Source organism: Mustelus asterias, chromosome 14 (genome assembly GCF_964213995.1).
Source record: "Mustelus asterias chromosome 14, sMusAst1.hap1.1, whole genome shotgun sequence".
In the NCBI taxonomy this organism is placed as follows: domain Eukaryota; kingdom Metazoa; phylum Chordata; class Chondrichthyes; order Carcharhiniformes; family Triakidae; genus Mustelus; species Mustelus asterias.
In genome coordinates this window covers 75,594,913-75,614,335 of record NC_135814.1, presented here as the reverse complement: position 1 = coordinate 75,614,335, position 19,423 = coordinate 75,594,913, and the positions used below count along the sequence as shown (strand labels likewise).

General features: G+C 46.6%; 1 protein-coding gene across 3 annotated transcripts in view; it reads left to right on the top strand.

Moving 5' to 3' along the window:
* The window catches only part of LOC144503784 (protein boule-like), a 196,728-nt gene that overhangs the window by 120,212 nt on the left and 57,093 nt on the right, over positions 1 to 19,423 (top strand). For 2 of the 3 annotated variants that reach the window (XM_078228651.1, XM_078228650.1), the window contains exons 7-8: positions 1,559 to 1,639; positions 14,759 to 14,806. The exons of the other annotated variant lie outside the window; for it this stretch is intronic. In XM_078228651.1, the coding sequence (XP_078084777.1) occupies positions 1,559 to 1,639; positions 14,759 to 14,806 (129 nt within the window). The remainder of the gene's footprint in view (positions 1 to 1,558; positions 1,640 to 14,758; positions 14,807 to 19,423) is intronic. 3 annotated transcript variants of the gene reach the window in all.

The window sequence follows — 19,423 nt, the reverse complement described above, 5'->3', positions numbered from 1 at the left end:
GGGGATGTGCAAAAAGGCTGCAGAAGGATTTAGACGGGTTAAGACAGTGGGCAAGAACATGCTAGATGAAATATAATGTGGAGAAGTGTAACATTATCCACTTCGGTAGGAAAGATAACCTTTGGTTATTATTTGAGAAAATAATAAAGTGGAACTTTTTTAAATGGTGAGAGATTGGCAAATTTACAGGGACACAGGAGTCCTTCTATGTAATTCACAGGAAGTTATTGTGCAAATACAGCAAGCAATTAATAAATCAAATACTATGCTGGCCTTCATTATAAAGGGATTAAAATATGAGTATGTATTACTGCATGTTATATAAGACCTTGATGAGACTGCACCTGGAGAGCATGGATTTTGTTCTATAAGGAAGGATATACCTTGGGTCAGAGGAAATGCCACAAAGGTTCCTGGGTTGTACATATTTCCTGTGAGGAGAAATTAAGTAAATGAGGCATAGTCCCTTCGCATATAGAAGAATGAAAAGTGATCTCACTGAAACACTAAATTCTAAAGCACATGAAAGGCTAAATGTTGAGAAGATGTTTCTCCTGGCTGGGGAATCCTGAACATTTGGGGTCATAGACTCAGACTATGAGTTTGGGCGTTTAGAATTAAATGAAAAGAAATCATTCAAAAGGTTGTGAATCTTTGGAATTCTGTCCCATAGAAAGCAGTGGATATTTAGTTGCCGAGTATATTCAACTCCAAGACTGAAATGTTTTTGAATACTAAGGGAATCACGCAATATAAAGAGAGTGCAGAAAGTTGTAACTGAGGTGGAAGATCAGTCGTGATTCTATTGAATAGCAAACTTGAGGTTTCAAGTTTCCACTCCTATTTTAGTATCCTTGTGAACAATGTTACAGAATATCAACTGGTACACATTAGTGAGAACTTAATTAGGAATCTAAATAAAGTCAAAATAGGTTGGCATGTATGCAGATTGTAACCACAAATAGTCATGCTGAGGTAATTATTGATAATTTCACAACACTGATGTGAGATAATTATGAGGGCATAAAGTTAAAATAATCAGTTAAACAATTAAATACAGATTTATGGGAATTATATGCAGTTTCTTGAAAAGAGGACTATTATATACAGTCTGGGACCAAGTGTTGTCAGTGCAGCCTTGATGGGCTGAATGGCCTCTTTCTGCACTGTAGGGATTCTATGATTTTATGAAGTGGAACAGTGGAACCAGACTGATTGTTTAGGAAAGTTTTCAATACAAATTTAATGGGATGAATAGAATGGATCAAATAATCTCGTTATTGTTCATCAGTACTTAATAATTCTGTGACCTGCTTGGAAGAGAAAGACATTGGGCAGGATTTTACAGCCTCGCTCGTCCCGAAACTGTAAATTTCCTCCTGAGGTCAACAGACCTTCCCATGATCCGACCTGCACCCACTCTGATTCCTGTGGCAGGTGAGGCAGTAAAATTCTGGTCATCTTTTGGAGAATTCTGATCATGTAAAGTCTAAGTACTTTGTATTCTGTGCATGTTGGCTTTTAAAGTACGATTTGCTGTGTTACTCTTTTCCATCAGCCTCGCTCTATTTCAAGCTCACCAGTAATGGTAGCTCATCAAGCTCAGCCAATTTATCAACAACCAGCATACCATTATCAGGTAAGAACTTGTGTTATCCAAATGGTATTTGGTCTGTTTTGTGAGCAGTGAATGAATGTTCTGATGTTTCAAAAGGGATTAGATTTTATGAATCCATGTCGAACATGTCGAATATTGCGTGCAGTTCTGGTCACCTCACTATAAGAAGGATGTGGAAGCGCTGGAGAGAGTGCAGAGGAGATTTACCAGGATGCTGCCTGGTTTGGAGTGTCGGTCTTATGAGGAAAGGTTGAGGGAGCTGGGGCTGTTCTCTCTGGAGCGGAGGAGATTGAGGGGAGACTTAATAGAGGTTTATAAAATGATGAAGGGGATAGATCGAGTGAACGTTCAAAGACTATTTCCTCGGGTGGATGGAGCTATTACAAGGGGGCATAACTATAGGGTTCATGGTGGGAGATATAGGAAGGATATCAGAGGTAGGTTCTTCACGCAGAGAGTGGTTGGGGTGTGGAATGGACTGCCTGCAGTGATAGTGGAGTCAGACACTTTAGGAACATTTAAGCGGTTATTGGATAGGCACATGGAGCACACCAGGATGGTAGGGAGTGGGATAGCTTGACCTTGGTTTCAGATGAAGGTCGGCACAACATCGTGGGCCGAAGGGCCTGTTCTGTGCTGTACTGTTCTATGTTCTATGGACTTTGTGAGCGCATTGGATATGGAGGTACGGTGGCACGGTGGTTAGCACTGCTGCCTCACGGCGCCAGAGATGCGGGCTCAATTCCCGGCTTGGGTCATTGTCTGCGGTGTCTGCACGTTCTCCCCGTGTCTGCGTGGGTTTCCTCCGGGTGCTCCGGTTTCCTCCCACAGTCCGACAGGGGTACCAGTTAGGTGCATTGGCCATGCTAAATTCTCCCTAAGTGTACCCGAACAGGCACCGGAGTGGATTTTCTAGGGGATTTTCACAGTAACTTCATTGCACTGTTAGTGTAATCCTACTTGTGATTAATAAATAAACTTTAAAAAGGTAGTGCAATCTTTGGGACTTCTCTTTTTAATGGATGGAAAATCTGATTTGTCTTAAATTTCAAAATTGTTTCCTTTCTTTCCCTTTTCAATCTTCAATTAAGGTGACAGAAAATCGGTGAATAGGCAGTAATCTAGTGTACAGAAAAATGTACTTCCATGATATCATAGAATTCCTACAGTGTAGAAGGAGGCCAATCAGCCCATTGGGCCTGAACTTACAACAATCCCATCCAGGCCCTATCCCCATAACCCCATGTATTCACCCTGCTAATCCCCTGACACTAAGGAACAATTCAGCATGGCCAATCCACCCAAGCCGCACATCTTTGGATATATGTTGATATATTATAGAAACTAGAAGCAAGAGTAGGCCATTCACCCTTCGAACCTGCTCTGCCATTCATTTTGATAATGGCTGATTATCGAATTCAACATCCTGATTCCCCCTTTTCCCCCCACAATCCTTGATCCATGAAATCCCTAGAGCTATATCTAATTTTTTATTGAAGTCAGACAACATTTTGGCCTCAACTACTTTGCTATGGTAGTGAATTCCACACATTCACCACTCTCTAGGTGAAGAAATTTCTCCTCACCTCAGTTCTAAAAGGTTTACCACTTATGCTCAAACTTTGACCCCTAGTTCTGGACTCTTCTACCATTGGGAACATTCTTTCTGAATTTACCCTGTTAGAATTTTGTAATTTTCCATGAGATCCCCTCTCAGTCTTCTAAACTGCAATGACTATAATCTAAAGCAACTTAGTCTCTCCTCATATGACAGATCTGCCATCCCAGGAATCAGCCTGGTAAACCTTCGCTGCACTCCATCTTTAGCGAAAACATCCTCCCTCAAATAAGGACACCAAAACTGCACACAATACTCCAGGTGTGGCCTCACCAATGCCCTATAGAATTGCTGCAAAACATCCCTATCCCTATACTCAAATCCTCTCGCTATGAAGGTCAACATACCATTTACCTTCTTTACTGCCTGCTGTACCTGCACACGTACTTTCAGTGACTGATGCACGAGGATACCAAGGTCTCACCGAGTATCTACCTCTCTCTATTTACACCCATTCAAGTAATAATCTGTCTCCCTATTACTGCTACCAAAGTGGATAACCTCACATGTATCCATATCATACTGCATCTGTCATGCACATGCCCACACACTCAGCCTGTCCAAATCACACAGAAGCATCTCTGCATCCTCCTCACATCTCATCCTTCCATCCAACTTACTATCATCTGCAAATTTTGAGATTATACATTCAGTTCCCTTTTCCAAATTATTAATATATAATGTGAATAGTTGGGGTCCTAGCACAGATCCCTGCGGAACCCCATTAGTCACTGACTGCCAATCAGAATAAGACCCATTTATGCCAACTCTGCTTCCTTTCTGCTAACCAGCTTTCTATCCATCTCAAAACATTACCCGCAAAGCGCATAGTCTGTTCTTTGAGACCTTCTGAAAGTCTACATAAACCATACCTACTGGTTCTCTTCGGCCAACTCTACTAACATTCTCAAAGAATTCCAATAGATATGTCAAGCATGATTTCCCTTTTATAAATCTATACTGACTTTGTTAGATTATACCACTGCGTTCCAAATGCTGAGTTATGAAATCCTTGATAATGGACTCTAGCAACTTCCCCAGGACTGACAGTAGGCTCACTCGTCTATAGTTCCGTTTTCCCCCTACCTCCCCTTTTGAATAGTGGGCTTACATTAGCTACCTCCAATGTATAGCAATCAGTCTAGAGTCCAAAGAAGTTTGGAAAATAACCACCAATGGATCTACTATTTCCAGGGCCACTTCCTTAAGTACTCTGGGATAAGGATTATCAGGACCTGGAGATTTCCCCAAAACCATTGTACTAATGCTGATTTCCTTCAGTTCCTCACTAAAACTCCTCTCTCAGAACTTCGTGCAGGTGTATGTATTTTTAATTTGCTTATGAATGGGACTCCTATCCTTTAGATACTGAGAGTGGCAATCAAGTCTGTTTTCTTTTGCCTTTTTCCCATTGCCTGTCTCGTGACAAGCAAGTTGATTGTGATCTTCCTGTTTGACTAACTCAGCATAGACTTGGAGTCATAATTAGTGCCAGATCACAATAAATTTACACATTGCTCCACCAATGATCTTAATAGATTCTTCTTGAATGAGTTTTGGAGACATGGAAAGAACAATGACATGGGCTTCTTCACTTAGTTTGAAAGCATGAGTTCAGTTTGAAAAAGGAAAGATTACAATTAAATGGCAAGGTTTACAACAGCTTTAGACCAAGGGGATTTAGTCGAGGGGATCTTGCCACGAATGCCAAGGTATGTATAGGCCCAAGAGGAAAGGTACATGCCTGGGCAGTGCCTTGGTACTGTCCCCTGGCACAGGTTAGCAGTGACAACCTGGCAGTGTCAACTTCAGAGGAGTGGGCCCTCTAAAGACCCCCATGGGGGGAGGGTTTCCCATTATATGTGAAGGGGGGATCTTGCCTGTGAGGAAGAGAGTGCCTGTGATACTTCCACTGGCCGCAGGAGCAGTGTGGGGAGAGGAGTTTTAACTTAAGTGCAAATTGGGGCGCTCTTTAAAGATGGCGCTCTGATCTCTGTGAAGATGACCGTACAGGCTCTGACAGGCCCAGCCCCGCCAGATGGACACCTTAAACAACATCCCCAGATTTTTTTCTGTCAGAGTGGCTAAAGGTCTGGGCTGGAGTTTTCTGGCCGTTCACGCCCTACTGCCGCGGCAAGCAAGGACTGAGAATTTGTTTCTCAGCCAAATCTCCATTCACTACAGTGAGACCAGAAAATCCCACTGGTATGAATAAGCAGAAAATTCTGCCCAGGTCTGTAAATTCGGCTGTGCAATTGGAGAGATATTAGCCAGCTTTCAGTCAGAACCTGATGCTCTGACAAATTATGGGAAAATTCCGCCCATTGAGGTTTTTCCTCTTGTACTGGACATTCGCAAGAATACCAAATGTGAAGAGAGTGCTGATTGGTTGGCAAATGGATTCTGATTGGTGGAGGTATTACCATGGAGAATGTACCAGATCCTGATGACTGACAGATAACTGCCAAGCTTTTTTTAAATTCAAGCCTGGAAGGTTGACTCTGGTCAAGGCATTGCCCTGGGGAATGCACCAGTGCATGGCGTCGCCTGTTTTGTTCAGTTGAAACAGGTGCAAAATATGTACACGTTCTTTCTGTTTGTTATTCTACAATTAGACAACATTTACTCAACAAACATGAGAGTTCTATGAATTTCGCTGACAACCAATTTAAGATTTTGGTATGGCTTACAGCGTGGCACACTTACACTTGCGAGAAGCTACATATCTTAATCCATAGAATACCCTCACAGAGCATCACTTTAGATTCCTCAAGATAAAGTCCTCTTGGACGCTACCACTCAATAAAAGCAAACGGCAAAAATCTTTGGAGAATAACTTCATTCAGCAATACTCCAATAATATGAAAAACAAGCAACTAATCAAAAGCAACATTATGCAGATGCAGGAAATCTGAAATAAAAACAGAAAAATGCTGAACAGACCAGGCAGCCTCTGCGGAAAAGAAAAACAGAGTTAATGGGGGTGATTCTCCCATTCCGACCTGCTAATTTTTTGGTGGGTCAGGTTGGGAGACACGCACGTGCACCGATTCACGGGATTCACATTTGCGTTCCCGACGCATGCATGTCTCCCGGAAAGCAGGCACGGTAGGGACCACGCAGGGAACCAGCAGGAAGACCAGGTAAGTCATTAAAATCCATTTTTAATGTTATTTAAATGTGGTTATCGGGCCTGGGACTGAATTCTCCGGGTCCGATAGCATCTCCCACCCGCCAGTACAATTTCACTCCGGCAAGGTTTAGACTAGCTCTCCACTTTCGGGAAACTAGCGGGACACCCCGCTGGAATGAAGGGGGGCAATCGGGGACCCCCCAGGGGATCGGGGTATGGGTGGGTGGTGTCTCCTGGGCATGGGTACCCTAGCAGTGCCAGCCTGTGCGTCCTGGCACTGCCCAAGGGGCAAAGTGCCAAAGCCAGTGGGCACCTTGGCACTGCCCACCGGGTCGGGCTTAGGGGTGATTGATGTAGATGGGGGGGAAGTCCCGCTGCCACTCTCCATGGGGATCAGTCGGCGCTGGAGGGAGGCCAGTGATCGGGGTGGGGGGGGGTGTCGGGCTGGCCCGGGAATGCTTGTGGGGGCCACGATTGGGCCGTGGAGGTGTCAGGAGGGGCAGCACTGCGAGGGTCCCGGGCTGGCCAGCAAACTGCAGACTGACAGCTCAGGGCCACTGCGCGTGCGCAGAGGCCTTGAACTGTCAGACTCTGGCGTGAATAATGAATATTCCCAGTTGTGACCCCTGTATTGCACAGTGTGGGAGATTCGAGTCTGAACTCCCACTGAAGGGGTGGCACGGTAGCACAGTGGTTAGCACTGCTGCTTCACAGCTCCAGGGTCCCGGGTTCGATTCCTGGCTCGGGTCACTGTCTGTGTGGAGTTTGCACATTCTCCTCATGTCTGCGTGGGTTTCCTCCGGGTGCTCTGGTTTCCTCCCACAGTCCAAAGATGTGCGGGTTAGGTTGATTGGCCAGGTTAGAAATTGCCCCTTAGAGTCCTGAGATGTGTAGGTTAGAGGGATTAGCGGGTAAATATGTGGGGGTAGGGCCTGGGTGGGATTGTGGTCGGTGCAGACTCGATGGGCCGAATGGCCTCCTTCTGCACTGTAGGGTTTCTATGATTCTATGAAAAAACAACCGTGAATTATACCATTTTTCCCACCAATTCAGCACTCAGAATTTCTTTGGGAGAATCATCCCCAATGTTTCAGGTCTGTACTGGGTCACTAGTTCTGACAAAGCATTACAGATCTGTAACATTGGGTGCGATTCTCCCGATTCGGTTCTAAATGTTTCTGTTGGCGTTGGAATCACTGAACACAGCCCATTCAGCCGATTCAAATGATCCAACATTTCTCCCATGTGAATCGCGCTGATCTTCTGACTACACCAACGCCTGATTTGCTGGAGTCGGGAATCAGCTGTTAGCACTCTACAAGCAGGAGCAGCACCCATTCTCATTCCTAACAGAAACATGACTGCAAGAAAAGCTGTCTCAAGCTTCCTTGACACAAACATGGACCAAATGCTGGACACCGTTGAGGAGAAGAGGGCCACCTTCTATCATCTCTCACACCTATCCCCTCTTTCTTCCAGGAACTCCATTTGGGGTCACACCCCCAATCCAACACGTCAGAGGGCCCCGGAGCACAATTCTGGGATGGACATTGAATTCCTGGCACTGCTTTCACCAGCACCATCCAGCAGCGCAGAGACACTTGCCTCAGTAGGACGAGATAGCACACAGGCTTCTGGGGCACTCTCCAGTGAGCATCAACAGCTGCTGTAGCACATCAGGTAGAGGCAGGAACTTGCAAGGAGGCAGGCAGTCGGAGGTCTGTTGGCTCCCAGGAATCAGCTGCCCCCAAGTCAGATGCTGGGTCTCTGGAAAATATTATCCCATCACAGTTTGTGATACAAAAGCAGAGCGAGGCATTACAGGAGGTGTTGTCAACAATTTTCCTGCAAATGCAAGGCCACCTGAAGGAGCCCAGAAGCCTTTTTTTCTGCATACGATGGTGCCAGCATTGCATGGCACCCAGGCCAACACAGCAAGAGTGGCGTCCGTCTGAGCCATGTCTGATGACGTCCAAGGCTTGGCTCACCATGTGATGTCCATGGATGAAGCCCAGGACAGCAGGGCCCAGTCACACATGGAAATGTCAGAGGTGTAGGTGGACGTTGCTGAGCCGGTCCAGCGCTTGGCCCGGTCGGACAAGACCATGGTTGAGGACATCGACAGCATGGCCTACTCGCTGAGGGATATATCCCAGTCTCAGAGGACCATGGCTGATGGTCTTCAAGAGCATGGCCCACTTATTGATGATTATGTCCCAGTCACAGAGGACAATGACTGATGGTCTTCAAAAGCATAACCCACTCACTGAGGGACCTGTCCCAGTCACAGAGGACAATGGCTGAAAGTATCAGGACTGGTAGCGCCAGATAATGCTGAGGCTTCTAGAGCTCACTCCAGCCAATGTAGTAGCCCAGGGGTCATAGAGCACCCCAAGGGAGAAGGAAGTGTGGGAGTCCATACAGGGGGCCTTCCACCAAGGCAACTCTGGCAGTCTGCAGTTCTTCTGAAACTCCCCCTTCCTGACCCCTGCGCTTCACATGGCTAGTGAGCAGAACAGGGTGACATGGCGTCATCTGTGACACCCGGAAGCCGGCCGGGGCCCTTCAGAGAACACCTGCCAAGGGCATCACAGGTCATAGCACACTGAAAGCAGCAGACTGCCTTCACTTCTGATATGCTACCTGGGGAAACATCTAGAAGGAACGGGAGGCCATGGAAGATTAGGAAGATGCAAGACCACTGAGTTGGCTCGGTTTAGTTAGGGAGAAGGGAGCACTCAATGTAAAGTTTCACGATTAAGCGTTTTTTCACATTCAGACCAACTTTATTCTCACTGCTTACCTTCAGCTGTGTGTTGGAGGGGGACCTCTGATCTTCGCGCAGGCCTTCCAGTCTCACTCAGAAGTGGGAGGACATGAGCGCACCAATCTGAAACATTCTGGAATCACAACATCAGTCTATGAGGCCAAAACCTGCTCCTTCCCCACCTGACCACTATACTTTGACCAGAAGAAAGTGTCCCATCACACACTCAGGAATAAGCTGGGAGGTTAGTGTTCTGTCATCAGAAGGACAGGAGCCAGACTTTCTCAGAATCTGGGGAGCACCACAGCTTTCTTCACAGCGAGTCGTCATCACACTCCTGCCTTGAGAAGAGACCCGCTGATACTGCCAGTCCAGGCCCATCACCCTGGTGTGATATTGACCCTTGTGGGGGAAGAGGAGCACTGGTTGTGAGCCGGGGGAAAAGGTTGAAGAGAAAGGGTGGAAGGTTGGGAGGAAGGGGGGGTCAAAGTGTCTGCGAAGGGGAAAATGAGGATTATGGAAAGGGGAGAGAAAGGTGAGAAGGAGGGAACAAGGGTCCGCAAGGCACGGTTTGAGGATAAATGTGGGGAGGTGTGATTTGAGCTGCCGAATTTTGAGATTCCTAGGTGCCGAATCTGGAGGCTATGAGAGCGTGCCTGGTCCTCCAGCCCTGTTGGACCCTAGCCATGGCCTGTCCAACATCCTCCAGATCCGTCTCGAGCATCTCCTCAACCCCATCCTGGTCCTACTCCTCAGATGATGATGCCACCTGTTCTTCCTCCTCCACCATGTTGTCCTGATGCTGTGCCAGGTTGTGGAGGACATAGCATGCCACCATTATCTGTGCAACCCTCTGAGCGCTATACTGTAGAGTCCCATCAGAGCGGTCCAGACACTGAAACCGCATCTTCAGAAGACTATGCACCACTTGATCACGTTCCTGGTGGCAGAGTGGACCTCATTGTAGCGGGTCTCTGCTTTGGTCTGGGGCCTTCGCACAGGCGTCATTAGCTATGGCCTTAGCGGGTAGCCCTTGTCCCCCACTAGCCAACCCTTCAGCTAAGGATGACCTTCGAGACTCAAGTACCTCCCAAGTGCCTGCAGGATTTAGGCATCGTGCATGCTTCCAGGATTGAGTGCATAGATTTGCATGATGTTCAGTTGGTGGTCGCACACCAACTGGATGTTAAGGGAGTGGAACCACTTCCTTTTTATGAAGGGCACCTCCTGTCAAGACATCGCTCTCAGGGCGACATAGGTGCCATCGATATCCCCCTGCACCTGGGGCATCCAACAATGGCACAGAATGGTCGGTGCAGACTCGATGGGCCGAATGGCCTCCTTCTGCACTGTAGGGTTTCTATGATTTCTATGAACCCCGCTGCCCAGGTATCCTAGTGTAGTCCGTTGCCTGGGCATACATGGCATTTGTCACCTCACGGATGCACCTGTGCTCTGATTGTTGGGAAATCCCACACAGGTCCCCGCTCGTGCCCTGGAAAGACCCTGCGGTGAGGAAGTTCAGGGCAAGCATTACTTCCACGGCAACCGAGAATGGGTGTTTTCCTCCTCCTCTTCGTGCCAGGTGGGCAAGAACCTGGCACTGGTGCCACACTGTCTCACTGTGAAGACACAGTCTTTGGCGGTACACGTTGTCTAAGACCAGCGTCTTGTGGCTTATTGCTGTTTTCTTAACCCCTCCTCAGCCTGATTGATGGCTGGCACTTTAGCCTCTGTGGCAGCCCCCTGCTGTTTCGGTGCTGGTTCATGTGGTACTGGATCAAGCCTGGGCCACCCCTGGCTTTCTCACCACTGCCCAACTGCCTCGGCAGAAATCATAAAGAATAATGCTCGCTGGCTGTAGACCAATGTTCATCCTCAATCTGTGAGGAGGTGGAAGGGAGAGAGAGAGAGACTGTCAGCAAGGTCATAAAACATCCTTTACCCCTCAAGTCCTCCCTAACCCTTTTGTGATCCAACGTATCAAGATCTCTCACCATTTCTGCCACCCAGTGCAGGCTTGAGGAGCTTCTGCAGGTACCAACTTGCTTGCATGGACACGGCCTCGTGGCCTTTAGTCTGGCTGATCTCTCCCTTCACTTCACCACTTATGGAGCATATCATGTTCTGGTGCAAGTGGACATCCCTCGGTGGCCCATGATCTCCATTCCCATGGCCCTGTCTTTTTTGCGAAGCCAGACTTCGGTTTAACGCCCGAGGGCCTAGCTGATTTAGCGATGATGGTGGACAGGTCACAGAATCATAGAAACCCTCCAGTGCAGAAAGAGGCCATTTGGCCCATCGAGTCTGCACCGACCACAATCCCACCCAGGCCCTACCCTGCCATCCCTACATATTTACCCGCTAATCCCTCTAACCTACGCATCTCAGGACACTAAGGGGCAATTTTAGCATGGCCAATCAACCTAACCCGCACATCTTTGGACTGTGGGAGGAAACCGGAGCACCCGGAGGAAACCCACGCAGACACGAGGAGAATGTGCAAACTCCACACAGACAGTGACCCAAGCCGGGAATCGAACCCAGGTCCCTGGAGCTGTGAAGCAGCAGTGCTAACCACTGTGCTACCGTGCCGCCCACAGTTGATAGGAGGCTCAGGGCTAGCATGAATGTGAGAGGGCACAGGTACTCTCAGAAGTGAAGAAGGCTGCCAGGTGTATGATCTGGGGTGACCATCACGTCACCTTCTTCCTGGATAGTTGCCACACTCCAAATAGCAGCATGGCCACAGTATGAGCTGGCATTTTCAGATTAAATGGTGGACCACTATTTGACCCACCCCTGGCTCCTTCCAGGATATAGAGTTCACACTATAGCCCGTCAATGATGGACATTTGCACCTTCCTAAGTGAACTGTGGCAGCTGTTTGTGTGGTGCAAATGTGAATTCTGTGCAGGCATGTGGCTCTTTCTGAAGATGCTAAACTAGTGCCACACACTAAAGATTACTGTTACTTAGGGACGTCTGTCTTTGTTGACAGCTTCGCAGCATAGACTGCTGTAGCCAGTGTGTAAAATGAGAGTCCTGTCATTAAGTTGTTGTGGTCTCTAGGAAGTGTCTGAGATTATAAATGTGATCCAGTGGGAAAAAGATGAGGACAGAGTGAGCAGCTGAGGGACAGAGCGAGAGTAATAAGCCGTCATGGAGTATTGACTGATTGTGTGAACAATAAAGTCTTTGATGTGACAAGGGCTGTCTGCCAACACAGCTTTCAGCTGCTACTGGTGCATTGGATCCTTGTGTCCAGTAACCTCAGCTATGTCCCTCCCTCCTCAGCTGTGGGGCTGTCAATGAAGGAAGATCGAAGAGGTGATCCAGCCGCTTGGGCTCAGTGAAACTTTGAGGGGAGAGAACCCTAAAAAAAGTGAAAGTGACGCACCCTGTGAAGGAAACGAGTTCAGAGAGGAGTGGGAGGCTCTGTGGCTCATGAAATGAACCAAGAGCAAGGCCACATTATGAATGAATTGTTGTAGCAAATATACTGGAATGAGTGTGCTGCTTGTGTTTAACTGCACCATGAAGAAATTCAGCCAAGGCAAACCCCTCCCCCACACACCCCTTACAACATCCCCTTCCCACTAGCACAAATCCCTCCTCCTCCCCCCTTCAAAGGGTACAAACCGGAATAATGTTGAAAAGATCACTTACTTAACTCCTTGCTCCCCCTTGGAGTTCATGGTGCCAGGTCCCAGATTTTCAGACCTACAAGAAATCTCACTCATGTGACTTCAGGGTGGGGAAGCGGGTGCATCATGGGAGGGCGGAGAATTGGATTTCCAGGCCGCTAATCACATGCAGGTGAAGGGTTTTGCATGGTGGGACCAGCCAGGAGCATCACAATGGTTTTGCTGCCTGGTGGGAATCCCAATAACCTGTTGAATCGGGCGTTGGGCCTAAAACGGGGTTCCCACCTGGTGCTAGTGGATCCGGTGAATCCTGGCCATTAATTCTGTTTTTCTGTTCAGTGAGGCTGCTAGAACTAATCATTCTTGTACTCTCCTTTGTGCCTGTTTTGCCGGTCCCATTGCCTGTTTTTCCTCAGTGTTTGCAGCATGACTGCAAAAAGGCTGCCTTTCACTGGGGGAGATTGCAGATAGCTTTGGAGGATGCCCTCAAGCAGCATTGGGCCTTGAGGGCAAAGTTTTTGGACACCAGCAACTCAACTCTGGTCGCAACAATTTGGGCCAGCTGTTTCAGAGTGTTTACCCCAGTCCAACGCTGGCATCTCCACATCGAGCCAACAGCACAGACATTGGCAGAGTGGCAGTGTGAGAGAATGATTGCTGTAATTCTGAGAGACGAAAACAGTTCGTGCTCCATAGTGCCACTGCCACTCCACGGGTGAGTGGAGGTACAATGACGTCAACAATCCTCCTAATCTACTGGAGCACATATTGCTGTACTGTTGTGAGAGCTTGCATGCCCTATTGAATACTGAGACTGGTTTCCCACAACCTTTTTACCTTTTCAGCTTCCAGTGCAGCACTATAGGAGATCTTTGCCTGTGCTGCATTGTAACTGTTGCCTGAGACAACAGCTAGACATGCTCTATCATGGGTACTTCTGGCAGTGCTGCCATGGAGATAGATGGAAAGGATGGATTTCAGGCTCTTGTGATATATCCTGTACCATGGTGGAGCCAGACTAGTACATTCTCCTAGCCAGTGACTGGAAGCTATCTGGCAGACCTGTCAGTGCATCATTCTTCTCAATGTGTATGTCCATCCTCATTGAAGCCCTCATTTGAGTCTCCTGCTGCAGAACTGGTATGTGACTGGTTGTTTCTCCTTATGGGAGAATCTAGGGCCAAAGGGCATAATCTCAGTGTAAGGGGTGGCCCATTTAAGACAGATAAATTCTCAGAGGGTAGTGAATCTGTGGAATTCTTTACCACAGAGAGCTGTAGAATCTGGATTGTTAAATATGTCTCCAATATGTAAATTAAATAGACCAAAGTTGTTGGAGGAACTCCTTTCATTGGAGTGCCATGTACTATTACCTCCTGAAGAAATCTTACCATAGTACATGGCCAACTTTCTTAAAATAGATCACTGTCTCTTCTCACTGCTACGGCAATAGTTCAATAGAGACTTAATCCTTGTACTATTGTTAACTATCATCAATGCTGCAGCAGCATCATTGTTGTCTAAATAGTGGGTCTTGAAGTTTGAAGTGAGCTCTTATGGACTATTTTTGGCCCAGTTCTCTGAATGCTTGTGGTTTTTCTTGTTAATGGATAGCAACTTTTCTTAGCTCATCAAATGAGAAGGTGGTGGTTATTGTAAATACTTTATTTGAACTGGACAGCTGTGACTCTTCACATATTATCAGGATTGCCTTGCAGTTGAGAACGTAGACATGCTGCAGGAGTTAACAAGCAAATCATGATTGATCTGGATGTTTCTGTTTACCTCATTTTTATGAGATTTCAAGCACCTCTCTGTTGCTTGCAACAAAATTACCTGAAACATGACCATGCTTTGTTTTCTTGTAAGATTCCTGGAAGACTGGCATTTCTGAAAGGAAGTAAGAAGTAAGACTTTTGTTACTGCCAAAGAGTATGTATGAGTGTGTATATCATTACTTACTATTTTTTCCCAGGCACCAGCTCATTGTCTCGCAGGTCAGTGGCAGTGGGGATTGCCTCAGGTAAAACTTTTAATTGTTAGCTTATGCATGATTAGTTAGCTATTTTTATGGTTGAAAGATAAATGCAGCAGCAATAATAAAATGGCTGCACCAACTTGTTAATAGCTGGTGTTTGAAATTACATCTCTCTCCTCTCTTATGGAAAACAAAGGGTGGAATTCTTCCATCTCCTGTGGCAGGTTTGGTGGCGGGTGTGAGCAGTGAATCTAGCAGAAGCCATAAAGTTGGCAAAGCAGCGGCATAAAATCATGTTCCAATTCTCCCAATGGCAGGTTAATAGGGATGATGTGGAGATGCCAGCTTTGGACTGGGGTAAACACAGTAAGGAGTCTAACAACACCAGGTTAAGGTCCAACAGGTTTATTTGGTAGCAAACACCACTAGCTTTCAGAGCGCTGCTCCTTCATCAGGTGAGTGGGAGATCTCACACTCACCTGACGAAAGAGCAGCGCTCCAAAAGCTAGTGGCGTTTGCTACCAAATAAACCTGTTGGACTTTAACCTGGTGTTGTTAGACTCCTTACTAGGTTAATAGGGAGTCAGTCTTCCCGCTGCTGTTGTTTTGAACTATTTGCATTCATTTGTATCTCATAAATGTCCATTAAAATGGATGCCTGGCGGCATACCGTCAGGCCTTCCAATTTTGTGTCACTCCAGCATGAAATTACATCAGTTTGAAACCCGATTGCTAAAGAGCAGTGTGCATGAGGTGGTCCTCATTTTGCTAGAGACTTTGAGATGAGTGGAACAAATCCTTTCTGCCATAGTTCTGTGCCTGCTCCTGATGTGCTGTACATCACTCTGCTGGCCCAGACCATTTCCTACCTTCCATCTTCATATCAAGCTGGTCTTCATGGACAGCACCATGCTGCTGGACCCATGGAACCTTCTCTGTGACTGAGTTTAATCAGTACTGGAGTTGGGGGTACAAGCGTCTCCTTCCCCCTGGTGCCACACACCATTACCTATCTGGACAGCATTGTCCTGCAGGGCTCATGTAACCAATGCAACAAAGGTCCAAAGTTTAAGTGGGGTGAGGGTTGTCCTGGTGAAGATAAGGAAGGGGGCGGAAAAGGACAAGAGCTCACAAGAGCAGGCAGAAGGTCATGGAGGTGGATGAAGAAAACAAATGGCAGAGACAAGACTGAAGGAGGGAAGCTGAATCCTGACAAAGCTGCATGAAAAGCTCATAAACAAGGGGTTATCACACTATTTACTGGAAGGGCATGCGCAAAGACCTCAGATGCATTGAGTATATGTCCAAATGGGGCATGGATCCCAAGAGCAAGAGGGTAACCAGGGAGAGGGTTGACCCATTCAGGACAGGGGAGGGAATCTATGCGTGGAGCCAGAGGAAATGGGAAAAGTATTAAATGAGTACTTTGCGTCAGTATTCACCAAAGAGGACTTGGTGGACGATGAGTCTGGGAATTTGCATCTGAGGTCTTTGCGCATGCCCTTTCAGTAAATAGTGTGATAACCCCTTGTTTATGAGCTTTTCATGCAGCCTTGTCAGGATTCAGCTTCCCTCCTTCAGTCTTGTCTCTGCCATTTGTTTTCTTCATCCACCTCCATGACCTTCTGCCTGCTCTTGTGAGCTCTTGTCCTTTTCCAGATAATTTGAATCATGTTGAGATCAAAAGGAGGACGTATTGGGGTTCTTGAGAAACATTAAGGTAAACAAGTCCCCAGGGTCTGAGGGATATACCCCAGAATACTGAGAGAGTCAAAGGAGAAAATTGCTGGGGCCTTGAGAGAAATCTTTGTATCCTCACTGGTTACAGGGGAGGTACACACAGTACAGGGGAGGTCCCAGAGGATTGGAGAATAGCCAGTGTTTCTCCTTTGTTTAAGAACGGTAGCAAGAATAATCCAGTTAATTACAGGCTGGTGAGCCTTACGTCAGTGGTAGGGAAATTATTGGAGAGGATTCTTCGAGGTAGGATTTACTCCCACTTAGAAGTAAGTGGACGTATTAGCGAGAGACAACGTGGTTTTGTGAAGGGGAGGTCGTGCCTCACTAACTTGATCGAGCTTTTCGAGGAAGTAACGAAGATGATTGATGAGGGTAGGGCAATGGATGTTGTCTACATGGACTTCAGTAAGGCCTTTGACAAGGCCCCTCATGGCAGACTGGTACGGTAGCACAGTGGTTAGCACTGCTGCTTCACAGCTCCAGGGTCCCGGGTTCGATTCCCGGCTCGGGTCACTGTCTGTGTGGAGTTTGCACATTCTCCTCGTGTCTGCGTGGGTTTCCTCCGGGTGCTCCGGTTTCCTCCCACAGTCCAAAGATGTGCGAGTTAGGTTCATTGGCCAGGTTAAAAATTGTCCCTGAGATGTGTAGTTAGAGGGATTAGCGGGTAAATATGTGGGGGTAGGGCCTGGGTGGGATTGTGGTCGGTGCAGACTCGATGGGCCGAATGGCCTCCTTCTGCACTGTAGGGTTTCTATGAGAAGGTGAAGTCGCATGGGATCAGAGGTGAGCTGGCAAGGTGGATATAGAACTGGCTCGGTCATAGAAGACAGAGGGTAGCAGTGGAAGGTTGCGTTTCTGAATGGAGGGCTGTGACAAGTGGCGTTCCTCAGGGATCAGTGCTGGGACCTTTGCTGTTTGTGATATATATAAATGATTTGGAGGAAAATGTTACTGGTTTGGTTAGTAAGTTTGCGGACGACACAAAGGTTGGTGGACTTGCAGATAGCGATGAGGACCATCAGAGGATATAGCAGGATATATATCGGGTTGGAGACTTGGAAGGAGAGATGGCAGATGGAGTTTAAACCGGACAAATGTAAAATAATGCATTGTAGAAGGTCTAATACAGATAGGAAATAAACAGTAAATGGCAGAATCCTTAAGAGTTTTGATAGGCAGAGGGATCTGGGTGTACCTGTACATGGGTCACTGAAAGTGGCAACACAGGTGAAGAAGGTAGTCAAGAAGGCATTTGGCATGCTTGCCTTCATCGGCTGGGGCATTGAGTTTAAAAATTGGCAAGTCATGTTGCAGCTTTATAGTTAGGCCGCACTTGGAATATAGTGTTCAATTCTGGTCGCCACACTGTCAGAAGAATGTGGAGGCTTTGGAGAGGGTACAGAAAAGATTTACCAGGATGTTGCTTGTTATGGAGTGCATTAGCTATGAGGAGAGGTTGGAGAAACTTGGTTTGTTCTCACTGAAATGACGGAGGTTGAGGGGGCGACCTGATAGAAGTCTACAAGATTATGAGGGGCATGGACACAGTGGATAGTCAGAAGCTTTTCCCCAGGGTAGAAGAGTCAATTACTAGGGGGCATAGGTTTAAGGTGCGAGGGGCAAGGTTTAAAGGAGATGAATGATTCAAGTTTTTTACACAGAGGGTGGTGGGGTGCCTGGAACTCTCTGCCAGGGGAGGTAGTGGAAGCAGATACGATATATATGATATACGATGAATAGGGTGGGAATGGAGGGATATGGTCCCCAGAAGAGTAGGGATTTTTAGTTCAGTCGGGCAGCATGGTCGGTGCAGGCTTGAAGGGCCAAAAGGCCTGTTCCTGTGCTGTAATTTTCTTTGTTCTTTAGATGTCTTGCAGGTGGTGGACTTGGGGAGGGTGGGTGGGGAGAAGATGATTAAATCAAGGAACAAACTTTTTGAAGCTGCTAGGTTTTCCTTCTGGGTTGTTGACATCCTGCACGGTTTGGTAAAGACAGGTGGGTAGGCCGGAGAGAGTAATATGAGTATGCTGTTCTGATATTTAAATATGGCGTCGTGACCTTCAAACTTGCCAACTGGCAGCAGCTAGATGAATCAGCCTCCAGGTGACTTTGAGGGGAACTCATCCGTGCATAATTAATCAAGTTCCAAATGCAGAATCAAGTGCAGGGTTCTGCCATTCTGGCAAACGGAAAAGACACCACTGAAGCCACCTAAACCGTACTTAGTCTCAAAACAGAAAATTCCACCAAAAGGTTTTTTCTGTCTGCAGCATTGTAGATCAAAATGACTGCCTTACAAGTTTTCCAGCAGTTTTATGAATAGCAAACTGAAACTGCACTGTGGCTATTTAGCCTATTTGCAGTAGTTAATTAATTTTATCAAAAGTAGTTCCTGAAAAAATATAATTGAAATCCATTTCGTTTTTGGGATAGTGCTGCTGAATTTTAGGTTGGTGCTCACATGCCAGCTTGTCGATAGTTATGATTAGTATGAAATAAGATAATATCAAATCTGAAAATCAGAGGCAGTCTTTCACAAAAAATGTATGTAAGGTTAAAGAAAAGGACTCCTCAGATATTCATACATAAATGCACATTATTGTACTTTTCTAGTTTTATTTATATTTGAAAAACTGGTTAATGAAGTTTTGCATCTTTGATTAGAAATTGCTTTCAGATTTCCTGCATTCTATTCTTGGTTTCACAGACCAATGAAAATGAAGTCAATCTCCAATTATTTATTTTACCCGCTTGCACTTTGTAGATTGGTGATACAGTCGGAATCTGAAATCTGGATTGTTGTATCACATTGCCTCGTGTGCACACAACAAAATATTTTCTAAAACTTACCATAATGTCTTATTGTTTTACTTTGATGTGTACCTTAATGAAATACTTTTGTATGCCATTTACATTGCTTAC